The sequence below is a fragment of the Bos indicus x Bos taurus genome, chromosome 8 (genome assembly GCF_003369695.1).
Source record: "Bos indicus x Bos taurus breed Angus x Brahman F1 hybrid chromosome 8, Bos_hybrid_MaternalHap_v2.0, whole genome shotgun sequence".
NCBI classification, from domain to species: domain Eukaryota; kingdom Metazoa; phylum Chordata; class Mammalia; order Artiodactyla; family Bovidae; genus Bos; species Bos indicus x Bos taurus.
Window position 1 is genome coordinate 104,278,741 of NC_040083.1, and position 19,464 is coordinate 104,298,204.

Genomic DNA, 19,464 nt, shown 5'->3' on the forward strand with positions numbered 1-19,464 from the left:
GGGCTTCCCTGGTGGCTAAAGAGAATTATTCTGAGTGAACAAGCCAGTCTCTAAAGTTCGTGTGCTGCATGATTCCTTTTATGTAGCATTCTTGAAACTGGACAAAGACCAGATCAGTGACGCCAAGGGTTAGGGTGAAGTGGAGGGAGGGTGGTGACCATGGGGATGGGAAAGTATAGCACGGAGGACTCAGTGTGATGCAACTATTCGTTCTTGACTGAAGTGGTGGATTCCAAATTTACAGGTGATAAATCACATCGAACTAAATGTCATTCAGTCACTAAGTCATTCCGGCCCTTTGAGACCCTATGGACTGCAGCATGCCAGGCCTCCCTGTCCCTTACCATCTCCCGGAATTCACCCAAGTTCATGCTCCAAGTTCATAGAACTAAATATACACGTACAAACACACACACAGTGTAGCGAAATCTGAACAAACTTGATAGATTATATCAGTGTCAATTTCCTGATTGTGATAGTGTTCTTAAGTTACACAAATGTTACACTGGGAGGAACTAGACAAAGGGCACAGATCTCTCTGTATTCTTTCTTAGAGTGCATGTGAACCTACAATTACCTCCAAATAAAAAGATAAAAAAAGGATATGTATAAGTGGTCTGCCTTGGATCCTGGGTCCTTATGCTCCTTTTGAATGTGAACATCTGGGCTGGGTGATCCTTGAAGCCTTGTTTTCCTCTGGGCATCTACACTTCTTTTTAGGTGGTTTCCTGCCTCCTGGCCCCGTCGTGTCTGTTAGTGCCTGTCCCGTGGTGGTGGGAAGCCAGGCCGGCTCACCTGTGGCCGCATTGATGGTGGCTGGGTCACTCTCCTTGTCTCCCTTCACAGCAGACACCCCAATCCCATATTCAGTTCCTGGCCTCAGCCCTAGGAGAGAATGAGCAGGTTGAGATTCAGTACAAAACTGGACAAACTTTCAGAGGACCATAAAAAGGCCCCTGAGCTAGGCCCTGAAGGCTACGGTTTCTCAACGGCTGGCCTGTTCCACGGCCTGACTCACTGACGCCCGAGGGAGAGGGACAATGGGGAACTGGCTATTTTTCTCTCTCTGGAGGGCTGCAAGGTGGGGATATGCCCCCGGGTCCGGGCGGGTAGGGGTATGGAGCTCACCTGTGAGCGTGGTTCTGGTTGTGGTCTGTTGGCTCCTGGGGACTTCTACTTCCGCGTGGTCGCCTCCAGAGATGGGTGCATACTTAATTCTGTAACTGTCGGCGGCTGCCTTGACGTTCCTCCACTCCAGGGTGATGCTGTTGTCTGTCTGGGAGATGCGGCGGAGATTCCTGGGCGCATCCAGGCCTGTTTGGGAGAGGAAAGGGCACTGGTACTGAGAGCGCCAGGCACAGGAGACTGGGAGTCCTTGATAGTTCATGGTGAGACGCGAAAAGTGTCTGCCATTGGAGAGAAAAGACCCACTCACCCCTCTGGCTCAATAGCTGAAGCACACATCTGGACAACACTGGACACTTCTTTATTAAATCGCTGTGATACCTCAATCGTTCATGTTTGCCAATGATTTTGTACTTAATAAAAACTATACAAAAGCTTGCAAATTGGCTCTGTGACTGTAAGGATGGGTGTGCTGCCTTCATCACTGGATTTTTAATGATCTACAGAGAGCTTACCGAGCTCTGAAAAAATATTTAGTGAATGAATGATTGACACTCTGGTACCTTGAAAATAGCGCCCTAGTCTAAGAGCTTAGAAGGCATCTTTGCCATTCATACTTTCCGTATACTACATTTTACTCTTATAATATTTATTTGAATTTTATTTTGACCAAAATGTCTAAGAATCTCAGACCAGCATCTTCTATGCAGGCAAAAAACTTTCTTTATCCTTAGAAGGTTATTGGGGGTAAGTTTTTTTCTTTGAAAAATCAATCAATTGCTACAGTATTCTAAAATAAAAATCCTCTTTCCATTTTTTTCTATTGTAAAAGGCGCCTGGGAGACACACTGCCATGGAATGGGGAGGAGTCTGGTGATCCTTCCTTTTCTGGGGCTGTTAGCAGCCGGGAGTGGGCGTATTACCTGTTGTGAAGGTCTCTTTGGCGGGGTTGCTGGACATGTCGGCCCTGCGGGAGATGAGGGCCACCTCGTACTCGGTGTCCGGCTTCAAGTTCCCAATGGAGTACTGGTTCTCCTCGTGTGTGAGATCGATGCTGGTGCGATCTCCTGGCACGTCTTTGATCCCGTACATGAGCTCGATGCTATCGATCTCGGCCAGGGGCTTGGACCAAGTGATCAGAGCGGTGGTGTCTGTGACATCTTTCACTTCAATCTGGCTGGGGGCGTCCAAGCCTGTGACAGGCAGAGGAGACAGCAGTTTTAGAGACCAGGGCCAGTGCCAAGGGCTGAGCAGAGAGGGGGCTTGCAGTCTTCCAAGTGCATGAGTGTACATTTAGCTGTATGCTGGCCAGTTGACTTATTTTGTCTTTTGGAATCTCAGTTTCCCATCTGATAAGCTATAAGTATCATCGGAGTCTCTGCGGCACTAAGCACAGAGGATGACTGCTAACTGGTAGGGTTTTTTTTGTTTGGTTTTTCAAATGTTAATGGAAATAATGCATGCCAAGCATCTAGCACAGAGCCTGCTACATAGTAGTTATATGATAAATAGTCATGATTATTGTTATTATTATGACTATCATCATTATCATAAGTTTAAGAAACACACAGCAGGTGTTTCACTTGAAAAACATTGACTCAGTCTCTCTGGTTTTCCAGTGAGACAAAACTCCCTAATTGGTGACTTCTCTATCAGAATAATGGAGCAGAAAACTGAGGCAATGACTATCTTGATAATGTATGGAAAGTTAGCTTTGATGGAAATAACTAAAGCAAGAAGGTCATGGCTATCTCAAGCCTTGTCAGTCTCCAAGTCCTCATCTCGGTCTTCCTCCTGCCCCAAAGGCCTTGTGCTTCCTGCTCCGACAGCGTACCTCTCCTCCAAGAGTGCATTGATGCCTCTGAACTTTTGGTTCCCCTGTTTCTTCTTCCTGAGATTGCTCCTCTCCCTAGAAATCTCCTCTTCATCCTTCAAAATCCCTCTTCTAGGTCACTTTCTAACACAAACCCTTCTCTGACTCTGTTGCAAACAGATAAACACACACTCCCTCCCCTATGGGTAAAAAATTTCAGTCTGCAGGATGACTGAACTCTAGAGATGTGTTGTACACCATTGTACCTCTAGTCGACAATACTGTATTACACTCTTGAAAGCGTGTTTCCATTGAGTCAGTGATGCCATCTGACCATCTCATCCTCTGTCATCCCCTTCTACTCTTGCCCTCAATTTTTCCCAGCATCAGGATTAAGAGGATAGAGCTCAGGATTAGTGTTCTTACCAAAATAAAAAAGAAGAGCTTTTGAATACTGTACTTTTCTAACTATTCCAAAACAGATTTCTCTACAGTTTATTCAAACTGCATCATGCCATCTATATAGTCATTCATTCATTTAGAGAGTGGGTCTTTGACCTTTCTGAATCCACAGCATACCATCAGGCTTTGTCATCTATGTTTTAACTTTTTTCTAATTATGTAAAAATTTTAATGCATTAAAACATACCAAGCATAAAATTAAGACATTAAGGCATCCAGTCAATGTTTCTTTCTTCATTTTTTTAAACATAGTTAGGTTTGTGTTTTCAGCATTCATGAGATAACAATATTGAGTGAAGGGGACTTGGTTTTATAAAAGGCATGAGAAGGAATAATTCAGAGTCGATTGTGAGAAACCTGCAGTGTCTATTTTTTGAACCCTAGGCATTGATACGTAAGTCTCAGCTCACAGACGATGAAAGTATAAAGTGCATAGTGAAACCGATGCTGCAATTCAGCAGTGAAGCGCGTGTTCTATGTTCTTTGAGGTGCTGGGAAACACCCAAGCCATACCTACTGTCTTTCTTAACAGCCCTTTCATTAAAGAAGCAGAGATTCAATTAAGGACACTGATCTTCTCCTAGCTTGGGATCCCTTCAATCCAGGAGGTTAACATGGTCTTGAGGTACTGTGTGCCAATCACAGTGCTTTGTCACTTTAAGTCTTAACTCTCATGACTATGCCATAGGAAGATACTATGAACCCAGTTTCCAGATGGTGAGTCTGAGGCTTAAAGAAGTGAATGTGCCTAAAGTGGTGGTGAGTGCTGAAGCTAGAATTCAAACTCAGGACTGTTTGGATCCAAAACCCATGTTCCTTCTCCTTAAATGTCAGTGCCTTTCAAAAACATTTACGCATCAGAAATGGTTGTTATACAATCTCTGTATAGAGCCGAGAGGGAAGGAGCTGAAAATGAAAACATTAAGATCCTTTCTTTAAATTTGGAAAAAGACCAGGTATCAGCAAAATAAACAGGTAAGAATCTGCCTCTCAGTGTTAGTATTAATGTGATTATGAAACGTCAGATGTTGGGGTGTTTGTCCTGCAAGAAGAAGAAAATAAAGCAACCAGTCCCCAAATTCAGATTAAAAAGCAAAGGGCAGATGAAAGAAACGCCTTTTGTGTTTCAGTGTGCTGTCTCTGTGTTTGATCTTTTCTCTGCCTTTCTGGTGATCTAATGATGTTTTTTCTTGTTGGTGCCCGTCTTCTACCTACCACAGTGGGATGTTGTCAAGATGATGGAAAACACTTGCTTATAAAAAAAGACAGTCTTATGAATTGAATTGTTGGATCTGAGTTAAGCAAAATGTGCAAATATTTAAATGCAAGATGTTCTTTCTTGTCATTAGTCAACAGATGTAAATTTTCCAATCACTCCCTGCCAAGAAGAGTCAATTCCTTAAGCAGCTGGCATACGTGTTATCTTGAAGAAGATAAAGAGATTTTCCCAAATGTCAGCACAGAATAATTTTATTTACTTATTTATAAAATTTTGCTTCTCTGTAGAACAATTCCAAATTCAGGATTTTTAGTCCGCCCACCAAACGATCTAACAGTGCCACATTGACCCCCAAGCAGTTCTGGCATCTTTAGTGCTGAGCTACATTTTATTTGGGTTCCTGTTGAAGAATTAACACTATATAACCCAGAGGCTAGTCAGTGTTATTGGTAATGGGGTTAAAGTCATAAAACTAAACCCGGGCTTAAAAATTCTTGCCCTTATAGGATTAACCACATGGTGTTAGTCAAACTGATTCCGCTTCCCTAAGCCTCAGTTTCTACTCTTGAATAAGAACAGCATTAATATTTGCCCTACCTCTTTCATTAAGACTGGTTACTAATATTAAATCGGATAGTGTGGTGGCTCATTTGCTAGAATCTCCGGTATTTTCCTGTATCAGCGCCCCCTTTGAAATGTCACACTGAAGCGTCTCTCGTAAAGAGATGGGTCTGTTTCCCCACCCTTTCCATCTGGACTGGCCCTGAGATTGGCTTTGGTGGAAGTGACCCAGTGCTGGTTGTGAACTTGCTCAGCTGCTGTGAGGCCAGGTCCAGGCTAGTCTGTGGGAGGCTGGGGGACTGTGTGGGGCAGAAGGACACCATCCTGGCTGAGGCCATCCCAGGTCAACCAGCCCACACAGATGCTTTAAGTGAGTCCAGTGGAGAAGAGGAAGATTGTCCAACCCCTGATCACAAACGTGCAATCGTTTTAAGCTACTAAGTTTGGAGTTTGTTTTTTAGGTAGCAAAAGTGAATTGACACTGCTGCTCTGTAAGAGCAGAGAAGGCGATGGCACCCTATTCCAGTACTCTTGCCTGGAAAATCGCATGGATGGAGGAGACTGGTGGGCTGCAGTCCATGGGGTTGCTAAGAGTCAGATACAACTGAGCGACTTCACTTTCACTTTTCACTTTCATGCATTGGAGAAGGAAATGGCAACCCACTCCAGTATTCTTGCCTGGAGAGTCCCAGGGACGGGGGAGCCTGGTGGGCTGCCGTCTGTGGGGTCGCACAGAGTTGGACACAACTGAAGTGACTTAGCAGCAGCTCTGTAAGAGAGCATGCTATCAACTAGAGGTGCTTTGCAGTCCAATAAGCTTTACAGTGGTATTAAAGGTAATACTCACGGGTAGTTGTCACTCTCTTCAGGCCAGGGCCCCGGGTATTGTTTTTCACAATGTGCAAGGATATCTCATACTCCTGCCCGGGAGCCAGGCCAGTTTGCCGGTACGTGGTCTCCGGCCTCCGCAGGCTCTTGGTGATCTCTTCCTCATCGTCTTTATTCTGAAATATAGAGGCACCTTCATAAGACCTAAGGCAATGCCAGACCCCTCGTTTATATGATTCATTCATTTTGTGTTCCTTCTTTCCTCTTTCACTCTTCCATCTGTTCACTAGGCACTTACTAAGCACCTGATCAGTATGGTGGGTGCTGAGGATAGAGAGACAATAAAGACGCCCTCCCATAGACCTCTCTACTCACCCCTTTGACACTCAAGAAAACTGAGAGGTGTGAGAAGCACAGGCACTCTGGAGCCACAAAATCAGTCCTTCCTTTCATAGATGAAGAAACTGGCATCCTAAAAGTCGGGTGATTGTCCCATCGTCACATAGTTGTAAGTGGCAGAGCCTGGCTTTGAACTCAGGGACCCACTTTCCTGTCTCATATGTGCTTTTAGTCACAGAGAGAAAGGATGCTCAATCTCAGATATGCTTGGAGGCATTTGAGACAGAGACCATTTTATTTTCTTTGTTTAAAACATTATTGGAGTATAGTTGATTTACGATGTTGTGTTAGTTTCTGTTGTATAGAATCAGTTACTACATATACCATTATTATATACACATTATTGCCTCTGAGTGGAGATTTGCAAGACTGTAACAGGCAATCAGAACCTAGAGATGACTTGCCATCTGTTTGTCTAGGCACTCAGTCCTAAATGCCATGCTTTTTGATTTCTTAAAATCAAGTGAAATATATGCAAATATGCAGGGTCTAATTAGAGCCTTGAGTGCATATGTGCTTGGTCATGTCTAACTCTTTGCAATCCTGTGGACTGTAGCCCACCTGGCTCCTCTGTCTATGGTATATCCCAGGCAAGAACACTGGAATGGGTTGCCATTTCCTTCTCCAGGGAACCTTCCGGGCCCAGGGATAGAACCCACATCTCTTGTGTCTCTTGCATTCGCAGGAAGATTCTTTACCACTGCGCCACCAGGGAAGCCCTTTTAGTTAGAGCCTTGTCCCCCACCCAAAGCCAGGGAAGCAGAGTTGATGGAAAAGTCTGCAGAACCCCATGAGCATCTTTCTGGTTCTCATGGACAAACATGCCTGCTTCTCTTCTGTGCTCCTTACCATATTCCGGAAGATGACCTCCCATGTTTCAAAAGCAATGTCCAGAGGATCCCACTCCACTTCCACAGATGTCTCCTTGATGGACTTGAATTTTAGACCTTCAGGTGTAGGCAGGTCTGTCAGGAAGAGCACAGAGAGGAGGTAAGAATGAGTCCATGTGTGATGGGGAGGGACAGACATCATTCCACCAAACCCCATGGGGCTGATCGTCAGAGCTGGAGTCTTTTTAAGGGTTCTTCTGGGATGCTGTTGACTTTGAGGCATCATGAAAATTAATATAAGGGCCAGCCATATGATTGAATATTTGTAATTTCATATGCTTAAACTTAATATGAGCATAGACGTTAGAATCAGACATATGGGCTGATTGTATGTAATGATCATAAGCTCGATCATTACAACTTTTGTGTGCTTGGTTGAGTTGAACACAATGCCCTGAACCTTAGTTTCTTCACCCAAGAGAAGGAGGGTAAGTATGCCTGCCCCTGGAGAATGTTTTGAGACTAAATGATGTATTCCACAATGACTGCTAGCCATGGTTCCTGGCCTGAAGCACAAGTTTAATAAAAAGCTGCCAAGGTTATTCTTAGGAAGCAAAAAAGGACCAATTTCTAACCACAACTTGCTTTTTAAGAGTGGAGGTAATTTTTCTGATGTTGAACTCTTAAAGGAAGAATAACTTGAAACTTAATGTTTCCACTTTTGTATATTTTAAATATTTGTACAGTGAGTTCCACAGAAAAGTAACAGTAGAACAGAGTATTTAAGACTGCCAGGGTTCAAATTCCATCTCGACCACTTATTAACTGTTTGGTTTGGAACAAGAGGCTTAGCCATTTGGGGGTCTCAGTTTCCTCATCTGTAAAATGGGTTAACAATAGCTCCTGTCTCACAGGGTTATTGTGAGTTATAGGAGTTAGCATGTGATGAGTGTCTTTAAAAATATTCAGTAAGCTGTAAAAAAATGTATATATATATGTGTGTGTATGTGTGTATAGCTGAATCACTTTGCCATATGGTAGAAATCAACATTGTAAATCAACTATATTTAACTTTTTTTTTTTTTAATTCAGTGGACGTCACTGGATTCCAGAGTTTTAGCTGGTGTAACTGTATGAAGTCAGCCACTGGCCTGTGGGGCAAAGGTGAGGCAGTAACATGCCGGTGGGGGTAGGTTATGCACTGGGCAGGCAAGGGGCAGTTGAGACTGCCAAGAGGGGTTCTGTGCACTCACATGTGGCCACCCTGGCGCTGACTGGAATGCTCTTCTTGTTCTCCAGGATGGCGAACACACGGATGAAGTACTCCACTCCAGGCTCCAGCTCCCGGATGGTGGCGGACGTCTGGTCTCCAGGGACCCGGAACTGCATTTCCAGGCCATCCTCGTGGGTGGGTGTGTACACGATGAGGTACTCCGTGACCCGCATCTCATTGTCCCAGGCCAGGTTTACGGTCTCTTCCGTCACTTCTGTCACGACAAGGTCTTTGGGAGGGGACACTGGCAGGAAAAAGGAAGGACAGCTTGGGTCAGATGGTGTCAGTAACACACTCTATGGGTCACAGCAGGGGCGTACTTGATGAGTCTGCATTTAAGGAGATTTGGGGCCTCTGTGATTGGCAGGGGAAGAGACAGGTCCAGTCTACTGTGTCTCATCTTCAAAACTTTTGGGGGCCACCCCTTGCCTTCAGGGTCAAGTTCCAGGTCTGCAGTGTGGCTTTCAACTTGTTTCTATTCTTTGGACCTTAGTTCAGATTCAGGCCATCTGCAGGAGAAAGTGCAGCCTGAGCTTGGCTTTCTGCTCTGAACTTCAAGTCATATATCCTTAGCCCTTGAAGGGTGTTGTAGGCTCATCTAGTCCAACTCTTTCCTTTTCTTAGAGGTGAGTGGGACTTGCTCTACTTCGCTGACTCATCAGATTTGGAACTTACTTCTCCCTGCCAGACTGGTGTTCCTTCCATACAGGCCTCCCTGGCTTGGCCATGTCACACACAGAGCCACGTGTTTATTCTCATGTGCTGATGGCTTTAATCAAGCTGATATTCTCCATTACAAGTATATATGGTGGATAAGGGAAGTACAAAGACCCTCATTAAACACGAACATTATTGGTCTTTGTGTGTTTCTCTTGACTTGAATACATGCCCTGTGCTAACTGCTGGGCTAATACTCCTCTAAGGCACTCAGAGTCCTTGGGATCAAGGACAGCAACAAAAAGATGATTTAAGAGACAAGTCTGCTTCATAGGTGATCAACATTGGTCTTTAGCTGAGCATGCATTTAAAATAGTTTGTTTTATGTAATCTCACTGTCCATTCAATTGAGTTGAATTTTAATTCCATCCAAACAGAGGGATTTAGTTTATGATGTCATATCAGTTTTACATGTCAGTGTGTAGAGTAGGAAAGAAGGTTGATGTTTAGCAAAAGGTAGATAATCATTTCATCTACCTTATCTCGGGCACCGGTTATGAAACTCAGTATAGAGGAGTTACCCAGATTCAGGTACCAGCTGTGTGATCTATAAGCTGTGTGTCCTTGGGACAATTCCAGAACCTCTCTGAGCCTCTGACCCCCAAATGGAAGCTCTGAGAGACCAGGGTGAGAGACCAGGGCTCCTTCAAAGAGCGTGTGCTTCTGTGTGTGCTTGTGTGTTTAGGGTAACACAGAGATCTACAGCACGTGCCAGCACCTGACGCCAGTTCGCTGGAGGCTGCTACTCACCCTGGGAGCAGTCTTCCCCGGTGTATCCCTCATTGCAAACGCAGCGGCCAGAGACGCACTGCCCCCAGTTGCTGCAGTCGTTGGGACAGGAGCGCTGTGCACAGTCGGGTCCGGTGAAGCCCTCGTGGCACACGCACTGGCCGTCCACGCAGCGGCCCTGGCCGTGACAGTCGCCGGGACACCTGCGCTGCGCGCAGTCGGGCCCGGTGAAGCCCTCGAGGCACACGCACTGGCCGTCCACGCAGCGCCCGCGGCCGTGGCAGTTGCCAGGACAGGCGAGGTCCGCGCAGTCGGGGCCGGCGAAGCCGTCCTCGCACACGCAGCGCCCGTCCACGCAGCGGCCGCGCTGGCTGCAGTCCCCGGGGCAGCGGAGTTCGCGGCAGTCCTCGCCCGTGTAGGCGTCGTCACACACACACATGCCGTTCACGCAGCGCCCGTGCTGGTGGCAATCGTGCGGGCAGCTCATCTCGCCGCAGTCATCACCCTGGAAGCCAGGCTGGCACTCACAGCGCCCGTCCACGCAGCGCCCACGGCCGTGGCAGTCGGAGGGGCACCGCCGCTGCCCGCAGTCCTCACCAGTGTAGCCCTCGTCGCACACGCACTGCCCGTTCACGCAGCGTCCATGGCCGCTGCAGTCGCGGGGACACTGCAGCTCTCCGCAGTCTGCGCCGGTGAAGCCATCATTGCACTCGCAACGCCCGTCCACGCAGCGGCCGCGCTCATGGCAGTCGGAGGGGCAGCGCCGCTCGCTGCAGTCTGGGCCCGCAAAGCCCTCGTCGCACACGCACTGGCCTTCATCACAGCGGCCGTGGCCGTGGCAGGCGTGGGGACAGGCGAGCTGGCCGCAGTCCTCGCCCGTGAAGCCCTCGTCGCAGGAGCAGGTGCCGTTGAGGCAGCGGCCGCGGTCAAAGCAGTCATTGGGGCAGACGAGTTCCCCGCAGTCGTCACCCGTGAAGCCCTCGTCGCACACACACTCATTCTCCACACAGCGCCCGCGGCCGTGGCAGTTGTGCAGACACAGGGGCTCCCTGCAGTCCTCTCCCGCGAAGCCCTCCTGGCACACGCAGCGGCCGTCCACGCAGCGGCCGTGCTCCTCGCTGCAGGGCACCGGGCATGTCTCCTGGCTGCAGTCGAGCCCGGAGTAGCCTTCAAAGCAGACGCAGGCCCCGTCCACGCACTTGCCCTGGTCGTTGCAGTCGCTGGGACAGGCCAGCTGGCCGCAGTCCTCGCCGGTGAAGCCCTCGTGGCACACGCACTGGCCGTCCAGACACTGGCCATGCAGGTGACAGTTGCCTGGGCACTCGGGCTCAGAGCAGTTGGGGCCTTTCCAGCCGGGTTCACACACGCAACCGCAGCCTTCTGTGCTGAAGTTGCCCCTGCCACTGCAGAAGGGCCTGGTGTCCACGCGGCCTGCAGGGAAGAGAACAGAGTCTCTCTCTGAGCAGGGGCAGCTCACTTTCTTGGCTTCTACCCACAAAACCCAGATTCAAATTCCATTAGAGCAAGGTGGCCTCTCAGGCTCCCTCTGGCTTGAAAATCAATTGGTTATTGTGTGGAATCAGGTGAGGCTGCCTGGCTAGCTCAGTCTGTTAAGAGCATGAGACTCTTAATCTCAGGGTCATGGGTTGGAGCCCCACCTTGGGCTGGTCTTCTATTTTGGGTTTCCCTGGTGGCTCAGATAGTAAAGGATCTGCCTGCAATGCAGGAGACCTGGGTTCGATACCTGGATCAGGAAGATCCCCTGGAGAAAGGGAATGGCAAGCCACTCCAGTATTCTGGCCTGGAGAATTCCACGGACAGAAGAGCCTGGTAGGCTACAGTCCATACAGTTGCAAAGAGTTGGACATGACTGAGTGACTAACACTTTCACAACCAATGACACTAGGCAGGCATTCTTAAGCTATACTCTCTGAAATTATGTGTGTACGTGTGTGTGTGTGTGTGTGTGTGTGTGTGTGTGTGTGTGTGTGTGTTTCCATCCCTGGGGAGAAGACTCGTTTTCATCAGATTTTCAGGTATTCCTGTGACTCCAAGGGTTACGAACCATTGCCTGTGGAATGCATCTTGCTGGGCTGTGTTTTTACTTCTCCCATAGTTAGCCGAGGTTAGCCATGTAAGAAAATAAGTGTTTCACCAAGAAATAATTGTTGAACTGAACTTAGTTCTGATGCCTTGATTCAATAACTGTGCCGCATTTGCAAAATGACTTAGACACTCTGGAGCTCAGATTCTCCATCCGTCAGGTGGGACCCATGGCCCACTCACCTGGGGTTGATTGGGTTAAATGAGGACATTAAGGACCCACCGTTGTGCTGATTCTGATTTCCTCTTGCAGAGGGTCTTGGTTCACTTAAGTCGGTATATGTGCTTAGGTGACCAAAGTTTTCTAAATTTTCAGTAACTGAAATGAGGCAGCTAAGTAGTGGCTTTCTGATTCTGCTAGGACAGCTTTCCGTTAGACTCAGCCCCCACAGAGCTCATGTGCATCCATCTTTTCCCACAATGTCTTGGCTGAAGTTGCAGCAGTGGGCGGTATGGCCTCCATGCAATCAAGGGAAAGAAACAAAAAAACTTGCTCCATTTTATCTGCATCTAAATACAGTTGCATTAATACATTGTATCTCCTTCCTGACAGCAGGAAGGAAGTAAATTTTAAGAAAAAAGTTGGCTTGAAAAGTGAGAATCTAAAACTATGTCATCTAGTATGGTAGCTGTTAGACACATTTGGCCTCTAAACCATTAAACTGTGGCTAGCCTGAGCTGAAACTCCAGTACTTTGGCCACCTCATGCAAAGAGTTGACTCATTGGAAAAGACTGATGCTGGGAGGGGTTGGGGGCAGGAGGAGAAGGGGATGACAGAGGATGAGATGGCTGGATGGCATCACTGACTCGATGGACGTGAGTCTGGGTGAACTCCGGGAGTTGGTGATGGACAGGGAGGCCTGGTGTGCTGCGATTCATGGGGTCACAAAGAGTCGGACATGACTGAGCGACTGAAGTGAACTGAACTGAACTGAGCCTGAATTTTGATGTGCTCTAAATGTGAACTAGAAACACTCTGGATTTCAAAGAAAGCATACAGGAAAAGAATGTAAAATATCCATTAATAATTTTTGTATAGTTTCCAAGCTGAAAGATTATTTACTTATATTGGATGAATGATTAAAATCATTTTACCTGTTCCTTTTTCATTTAATTAGTATGACTACTGGAAAAGTTATGATTAATTATATAAGTGGCTCATAGTTCTAATGGATAGCACTACATTAATGAGTTTTTTAAGCAATTCCTTTGGGTTCTATTAGTCCTATTCTGTAAATCCCCTCTGCATTTTACTAGGGGTTGAAAGAAGTGGAAGATGAACTAATTTGTACATAAACTTTTTTTTTGCCTTGGAAACCTAAAGGATGTCCTACGGTACTCTCAATTTATGATGATTAGGGCTTATTATTATGCTGATTAGCCTTTCCAGCTGGGTTCCCACATGCAGCCACAGCCTTCAGTGCTGAAGTTGCCCTGGCCGCTGCAGAAGGGCCTGGTGTCCATGCAGTTACAGTAGCCTCAATTTATGATGATTCGGGTTGCTCTTGATTGGAGCTGCTCTTGAAATAATCTGTCAAAATACTTTCTAGTATTTTGTTTGTTTGTTTTATGAGTGGCAGAAATAGATATTTTCACCTCTGATTTAGCGTTGTTGAGACCCGTGTATTTTTATCAACTTTAGGGAATGGAAATGAAGACAGAATTCCAAAGTGGCAAAATTCCTTAAAAAAAGGATGCACCTGGAGGCAGGCAGAGTTCTGGGAAACACAGGCACCGCCAAAGCTCCTGTTTCTCATCACTCTTTGTGTCTTCTCGTGCCAGTTGCTTAACTTTTTTTGAGTCTCATTTCTTAGATCTGTAGAATGGGGGTATTAAACTTTATCTCAAAGGGTTGTTGGGAGGATTAAATGAGACAGTGAATTATAGTGCCTGGTATTGAATTGGCCAAAAAGTTCATTTGGGTTTTCTGTAGGCTACAAGCCAACCCAATATATAAAGGACTTAGTTCACATGTGATCATCATCATTGTTGCCTTTAAACTGGAACATTTTTTCCTATTTCCCCCAAATTTTACATCACTGTAGGTTGTAACTTTGTGAGAACACCAGGGTATGGAATACTGTCATTTAAGTCCTAACTTGGCCACTTAGGTCAGGACCTTGGGGAATCCCAACTTCCTTTTTGGCCTTAGTTTCCTTATTTATACAGCAGGGTGATGGGGGTACATTACTACCTTTCAGAGAATGATCTTTGGGTGAGAAATTTCAAAATACATTATTAGGGTTTCAGGGTATGGCATGAGCAGATGTCATTGTCAAAGAAGTTTTAGAAGTGAAGTGAAAGTCGCTCAGTCATGTCTGACTCTTTGTGACCCCATGGACTATACAGTCCATGGAATTCTCCAGGCCAGAATACTGGAGTGGATAGCCTTTCCCTTCTCCAGTGGATCTTCTCAACCCAGGGATCAAACCCAGGTCTCTGGCCTTGCAGGTGGATTCTTTACCAGCTGAGCCACCAGGGAAGCCCTAGTTTTAAAAACTAGTACTTAAAAGTAAGATAGGGTTTTTCAAAGCAAGATTTCTCAGAGGCCTGAAAATTCCTCTGAAACATTTGTCACCATGACTCTCCCAGAGCCTATTAGATATGGTTACATTCTCCACAGTCGTGGGTCCATTAAATCTCTTTTGAATGAACACCTTCTGAGGCTGGTTCCCCAGGGAACCCACTCTGGAAACAACTGAGGATCCTGCCTGGCTCACCGTTCCTCCCATCCATACAGTGAGGGGCTGGACCCGTCACCAGCTCCTACCTTCGGCAGATTGCAGGCAGCAGCCCGCTCCCGAGGTGCACTGTTCCCGCAGGGAAGACACCAGGTTCTCCAGCTCCTCCAGTCTGCTCAGAAGCTCCTTGACATCAGGAGCAGCTGCACAGCCACAGGCCCGGCGGGGGATGTTGATGCGGTGAGTGAAGACGATCTGGTTTTCCCCGTCCACCGTGTGCTCCTGGAAGCTTTCCCGGGGCTCTGACGGTGCGGCCAAGTCTTTCTCCCCGCTGGCAGATTCCAGATCCACCGAACACTGGGACCCCACGGGCAGCTTGATATTGTAGACGTGATTGAACACCACCGGCTGGTTTTCCTCTGGCAGGGTGACGTTCATCCCGCTCTGCTGCTTGTGCCGGATGACTTTCTTGAGGACGCCACCTTCGGCCGGAAGGGCAAGCAGTGCTAGGAAGAGGCCTGCCCATAGCCGAGTCATGACCCCCATGGTGGAGGTGAGTTTGGCTGAATGTCTCAGGGTGCTTGTGGTCCTAGGGTACCTCACTCTTAGGTAGAATCGGAGATTCGGAAGCAGAGAGCAGAATCCAAATCAGTTGCTCCTGATCTTCTTGAAGGAGTCCTCTCCTACGAGTAAACAAAGGAAAGCCAAAGCTTGTTAGTATCTGTTGCTAATTGAGTCTGTTGAATATCTGCAGTTCTTAGTTAATTTTGATGTTCTGTTTCCTGTGTTTGAAGATCTCCTTTTATTCCTTCAGTATGTGCTGAAGTGTGGTCATAAAATGGTCTCTAAAAGAATTTTGCAATCATGAAGGAATGATTTTACTCACAATTCAGTATTTGGAAATATAAGGAGAAAGGACAAAACTTTGGAATAAGACAGATCAGATGTGGTTTGGATCTAAGCCCTAACTCTGGGCCTTTGGGTGAGTTATATAACTTTCATTTGTCTTATTTTACTTCTGTACAGTGAAGATCATAATATCAGAGTCAAAGTAATGATGTAAGTGAAAACATTGAGGAAATCACTCATATAATCCCGAATCCCTTCAATATTTGCTGAGTGAGCACACTGAGTGATGTGAGGGTCACAGTCGAATAGATGTTGAGGAATTTCTCCCTTCATTATTGATTCTCCAATCTGAAATTAACTCTATCTGCTGTTTGCCTCTCCTGTGGGAAGCAAAGTTTAAAATCCAAGACTTTAGAAGGCAAATTGAGTTTTTATTCCAGCTTAACATCTTGTAATATGATGGTTGAAACAATATTCTATATCTTTGAACTTTAGTTTCTCTTCCTTTTTATTTCTAAAACTTTAAAATATCAGGTTTTTAGAAGAACTTGACAGAATGTTCCAGGACCAGTTATCCAAGCTATGACCAAGGGCAAGAGATGACTCAGAAATGGTATCCATGAGCCCTTGCTGTCTTCTGCAATCAACAAGTACTTAAACTATTCTTACTGAGTGTTTTTTCTTCCCCTCCCCTCACACTCATAATTGAAGCCTTAACCCTCAGTGTGACTATATTTGGAGATAAGGCTCTTAGGGAGGTAATCAAGGTTAACTGAAGGTCACGAGGGCTGCATCCTAATCTGATGAAGATTAGGATGTCCTTTAGAAGAGGAAGAGACTCCACATTTCTCTCTGACTTGGCTTTTCTGTCTTGTGCACAGAGGAAAGGCCGTACGAGGACACGGAGAGAAGGTGGCTGTCAGTATGCTTTATTATTCAAATTAGGTTCCTAAGAAGAATTTGTGGATCTTTGATGTAGGCAAGCCCACTGGATGAAAATTATTATGAAGAGGAGAACTTGGCAAGTTGTCTTCTTTCAAGCTACCATAGCCCATCTTAGTTGTTTACTGGACAAATATTTATTGATTGGGTATTCTATTGCAATTGTTTGAACTCTCTTAGCCTTCCACAGAGTCCTTCTTTCTCACCCTCTTCCCATCAATTCTTTGCCTTTTTTTTTTTTTTTTTATGAGGAAGGGCCAAGGGCCAAGTTTGAAATGCTTTTGGACTTTTACCCAAGACTTTTGTGTTGCTAAATGACTTAAATTTCCATCTAAAAGGCTGTTAGAATCATTGGTTGAGACTTAAAGGCAACGAGTCTAGGGAAATACTGACCAGAGTATGGGTTGAGTGAGGATTTCTCACTCTGTATGTAAGAGACGTGCACTGGCAAAGCCAAATGCTCTGTTGTTTGGAGGAAGGAAATGTGATTCTTGAGGGTTGTGTATTTCCCATATTGGCTCCTGGTGGTCTGAGGGCAGGGGGATGTTTTTGCACTTCAGGAAAGACTCATTATAGCTTCAACATGGTGGAAAATGTCTAGACTTTGGAGCTAGACATACCAGAGTACAAATGCCACTCACTAACTCTGACTTGGGCAAACTACTTGTCCGTCCATCCTCAGTCACTTCAGTTGTGTCCTACTCTTTGAGACCCTGTGGATTACAGCCCACCAGGCTCCTCTGTCCATGGAGTTCTCCAGGCAAGAATACTGTAGTGGGTTGCCATTTTCTTCTCCAGGGGATCTTCCCGACTCAGGGATTGAACCTGCGTCTCTTAGGTCTCCTGCACTGGTGGGCGGGTTCTTTACCATTAGCGCCACCTGGGAAGCCTGGGCAAGCTATTAATCCTCTCTAAACCATGACCTCACTTGTACAATGAGGGATCAAAATCCTTCCAGAGGGAATTATGAATTAAAGATCTGCACAGAAAACACCCAAAATGGTATCGAGGCCATAGTAGGCACACATTAAAAAATAGCTGCTATTTTTTTGTACTCTGAGGAACAAAACCTAGCACGAGTCCAAGCTAATAGCCTACTTTTGCTTCAGTTTAACCTCCTCATTGAATCCAGTCCTAAGCCCAGCAGCAACTTGGATCTAGATCAAAGAGGAGCTGCAGAAATCACTGATGTGTAAGGGGGTAAACCTTATGAAGATAAATATACTAGAACTGGAAATATTTACACCAGAGAAGCAAACATACAAAGCAAATAACAACCTTTAAAAATGTAAAATATTCTCATACAGATAGCTGACTGATTCATGCCTTCTCTGAGGACAGACCTGGGGAAAATTACTTTAGGTTGCAGTTTGTTACATATAATTAGACAGGAAGGATCGTGTTCTGATAGTACGGCTTTTAAAATCAGAGAATGAGTCTTTAGAAAGCGCAAGCAGAAGCACTTCTTATCTTCCTAGGCAGGGATCAGGTGATGGAAGGTCTGGAAAAGATCTCTCAGGAGGAAAGAATGCAGACCTGTGCATATTTATTCGGTAGTTGAGAAAGCCAAGGTGGAGAGGAACAGGATCACTCTGTATAAACCCTGGGGAACCAGGAGCTGGCTCGTCCCCTGTGGCCTCAAAGGACAGAATAAGCCAGTATGTGTGTGCATCGCAGGAGGAGAGGAGGATTGGTTATAAGAAGGCAAACTTCAGCACAATAGGAGAAATACATTTCTTTTGCTAAATTTTTAAAATTGAAGGATAACTGTTTTACAATGTTGCATTGGTTTCTGCATACAGCAACTCAAATCAGTAATAATCATAACTATATGTGTGTGTGTGTGTGTGTCCACTCCCTCTTGAGCCTGACTCCCACCACTCTAGGTCATCGTAGAGCACCAGGCTAGGCTCCCTGTGTTATACAGCAGCTTCCCATTAGCTCTCCGTTTTATACGTGATGGTGTATATACGTCAATGCTACTTTCTCAGTTCATCCCATCCTTTTCTTCTCCCACTGTGTCCACAAGTCCAGCAGGAATAGAGATGCAGATGTAGAGAAAGGACTTGAGAGATACACTTCTAATTGGAATTACCCAATAGAAGGGCTTTGGATAATATAGCAAACTCCAAGTCACTGGTATATAAAATGAAGAGTGTTGAAGAGCACAGATATATAGACAAACCGCCTGGAGTTTGAGTCATTGTTCAACCACTTCCTTGGACAAACTGTTAGCTATAATGCAAGCCAGAGTCATGGCATCAATAAAACATGCTATGAGTGTTCTTGTAGGACTGCTGTGGAATCTGTGTGAGATGCTGTGTGTAGAAGGAACAGGACAGTCTTTGGCAGCAGTGAGAGCTTTTGTAGTGAACAATATGGACTTCAGTGAGCATTTTTTTCCAGGATTTTCTTTTTCCAACTCTTGAAAATCCTATCTTGGCATATGTAAGTCTGTCTTTGTGTTGTTTTTGTTTTTAAGCAAGGATGGGTTCTGCAGTGAAGTGAAGCTCTCTCTTTCTCAGAACTCCCAGGCGAATATGTCCTGGGAGATTGTCTCTCTACCTTTATATCCATACATCTACATCTTCATCTTTATGTCTACATCTATACCCACACCTACACCTATACCTAAGTCTATATCTCTATGCCTATACCTAAAACTCTTGTCTATCTCCCATCTGTCAAGTCATCTATGTTCTGTCTTCTATGGCCTAAAGACTAAAGGAGCTGTTTGTCAATGTTTGCCAAGGAGGGCTGCAGGAAGACACACAGCCTTTGTATTGGCTCAATACATAGATTCTTGGGGTCACACATCCAGGACAAAGTGCTCTATCCAAGCCATGCAGGTTGCCATGCTCTGTAACCTGTCTTGGCATATATGCTAAATGCAGAAAAATACACACGTGGATCATACTCTGCTTCCTATTTT

The 19,464-nt window shown here is 45.8% G+C and overlaps 1 protein-coding gene across 16 annotated transcripts in view; it reads right to left on the reverse strand.

Moving 5' to 3' along the window:
* Positions 1–19,464, reverse strand: part of TNC (tenascin C) — a 102,444-nt gene that overhangs the window by 56,710 nt on the left and 26,270 nt on the right. For all 16 annotated transcript variants that reach the window (XM_027550623.1, XM_027550625.1, XM_027550621.1 and 13 more), the window contains exons 2-9: positions 14,831–15,424; positions 9,978–11,387; positions 8,491–8,754; positions 7,257–7,372; positions 6,028–6,184; positions 2,049–2,318; positions 1,129–1,314; positions 796–885 (exon numbers count right to left, since the gene is read on the reverse strand). In XM_027550623.1, the coding sequence (XP_027406424.1) occupies positions 796–885; positions 1,129–1,314; positions 2,049–2,318; positions 6,028–6,184; positions 7,257–7,372; positions 8,491–8,754; positions 9,978–11,387; positions 14,831–15,287 (2,950 nt within the window). In that variant the 5' untranslated portion in view covers positions 15,288–15,424. The remainder of the gene's footprint in view (positions 1–795; positions 886–1,128; positions 1,315–2,048; positions 2,319–6,027; positions 6,185–7,256; positions 7,373–8,490; positions 8,755–9,977; positions 11,388–14,830; positions 15,425–19,464) is intronic.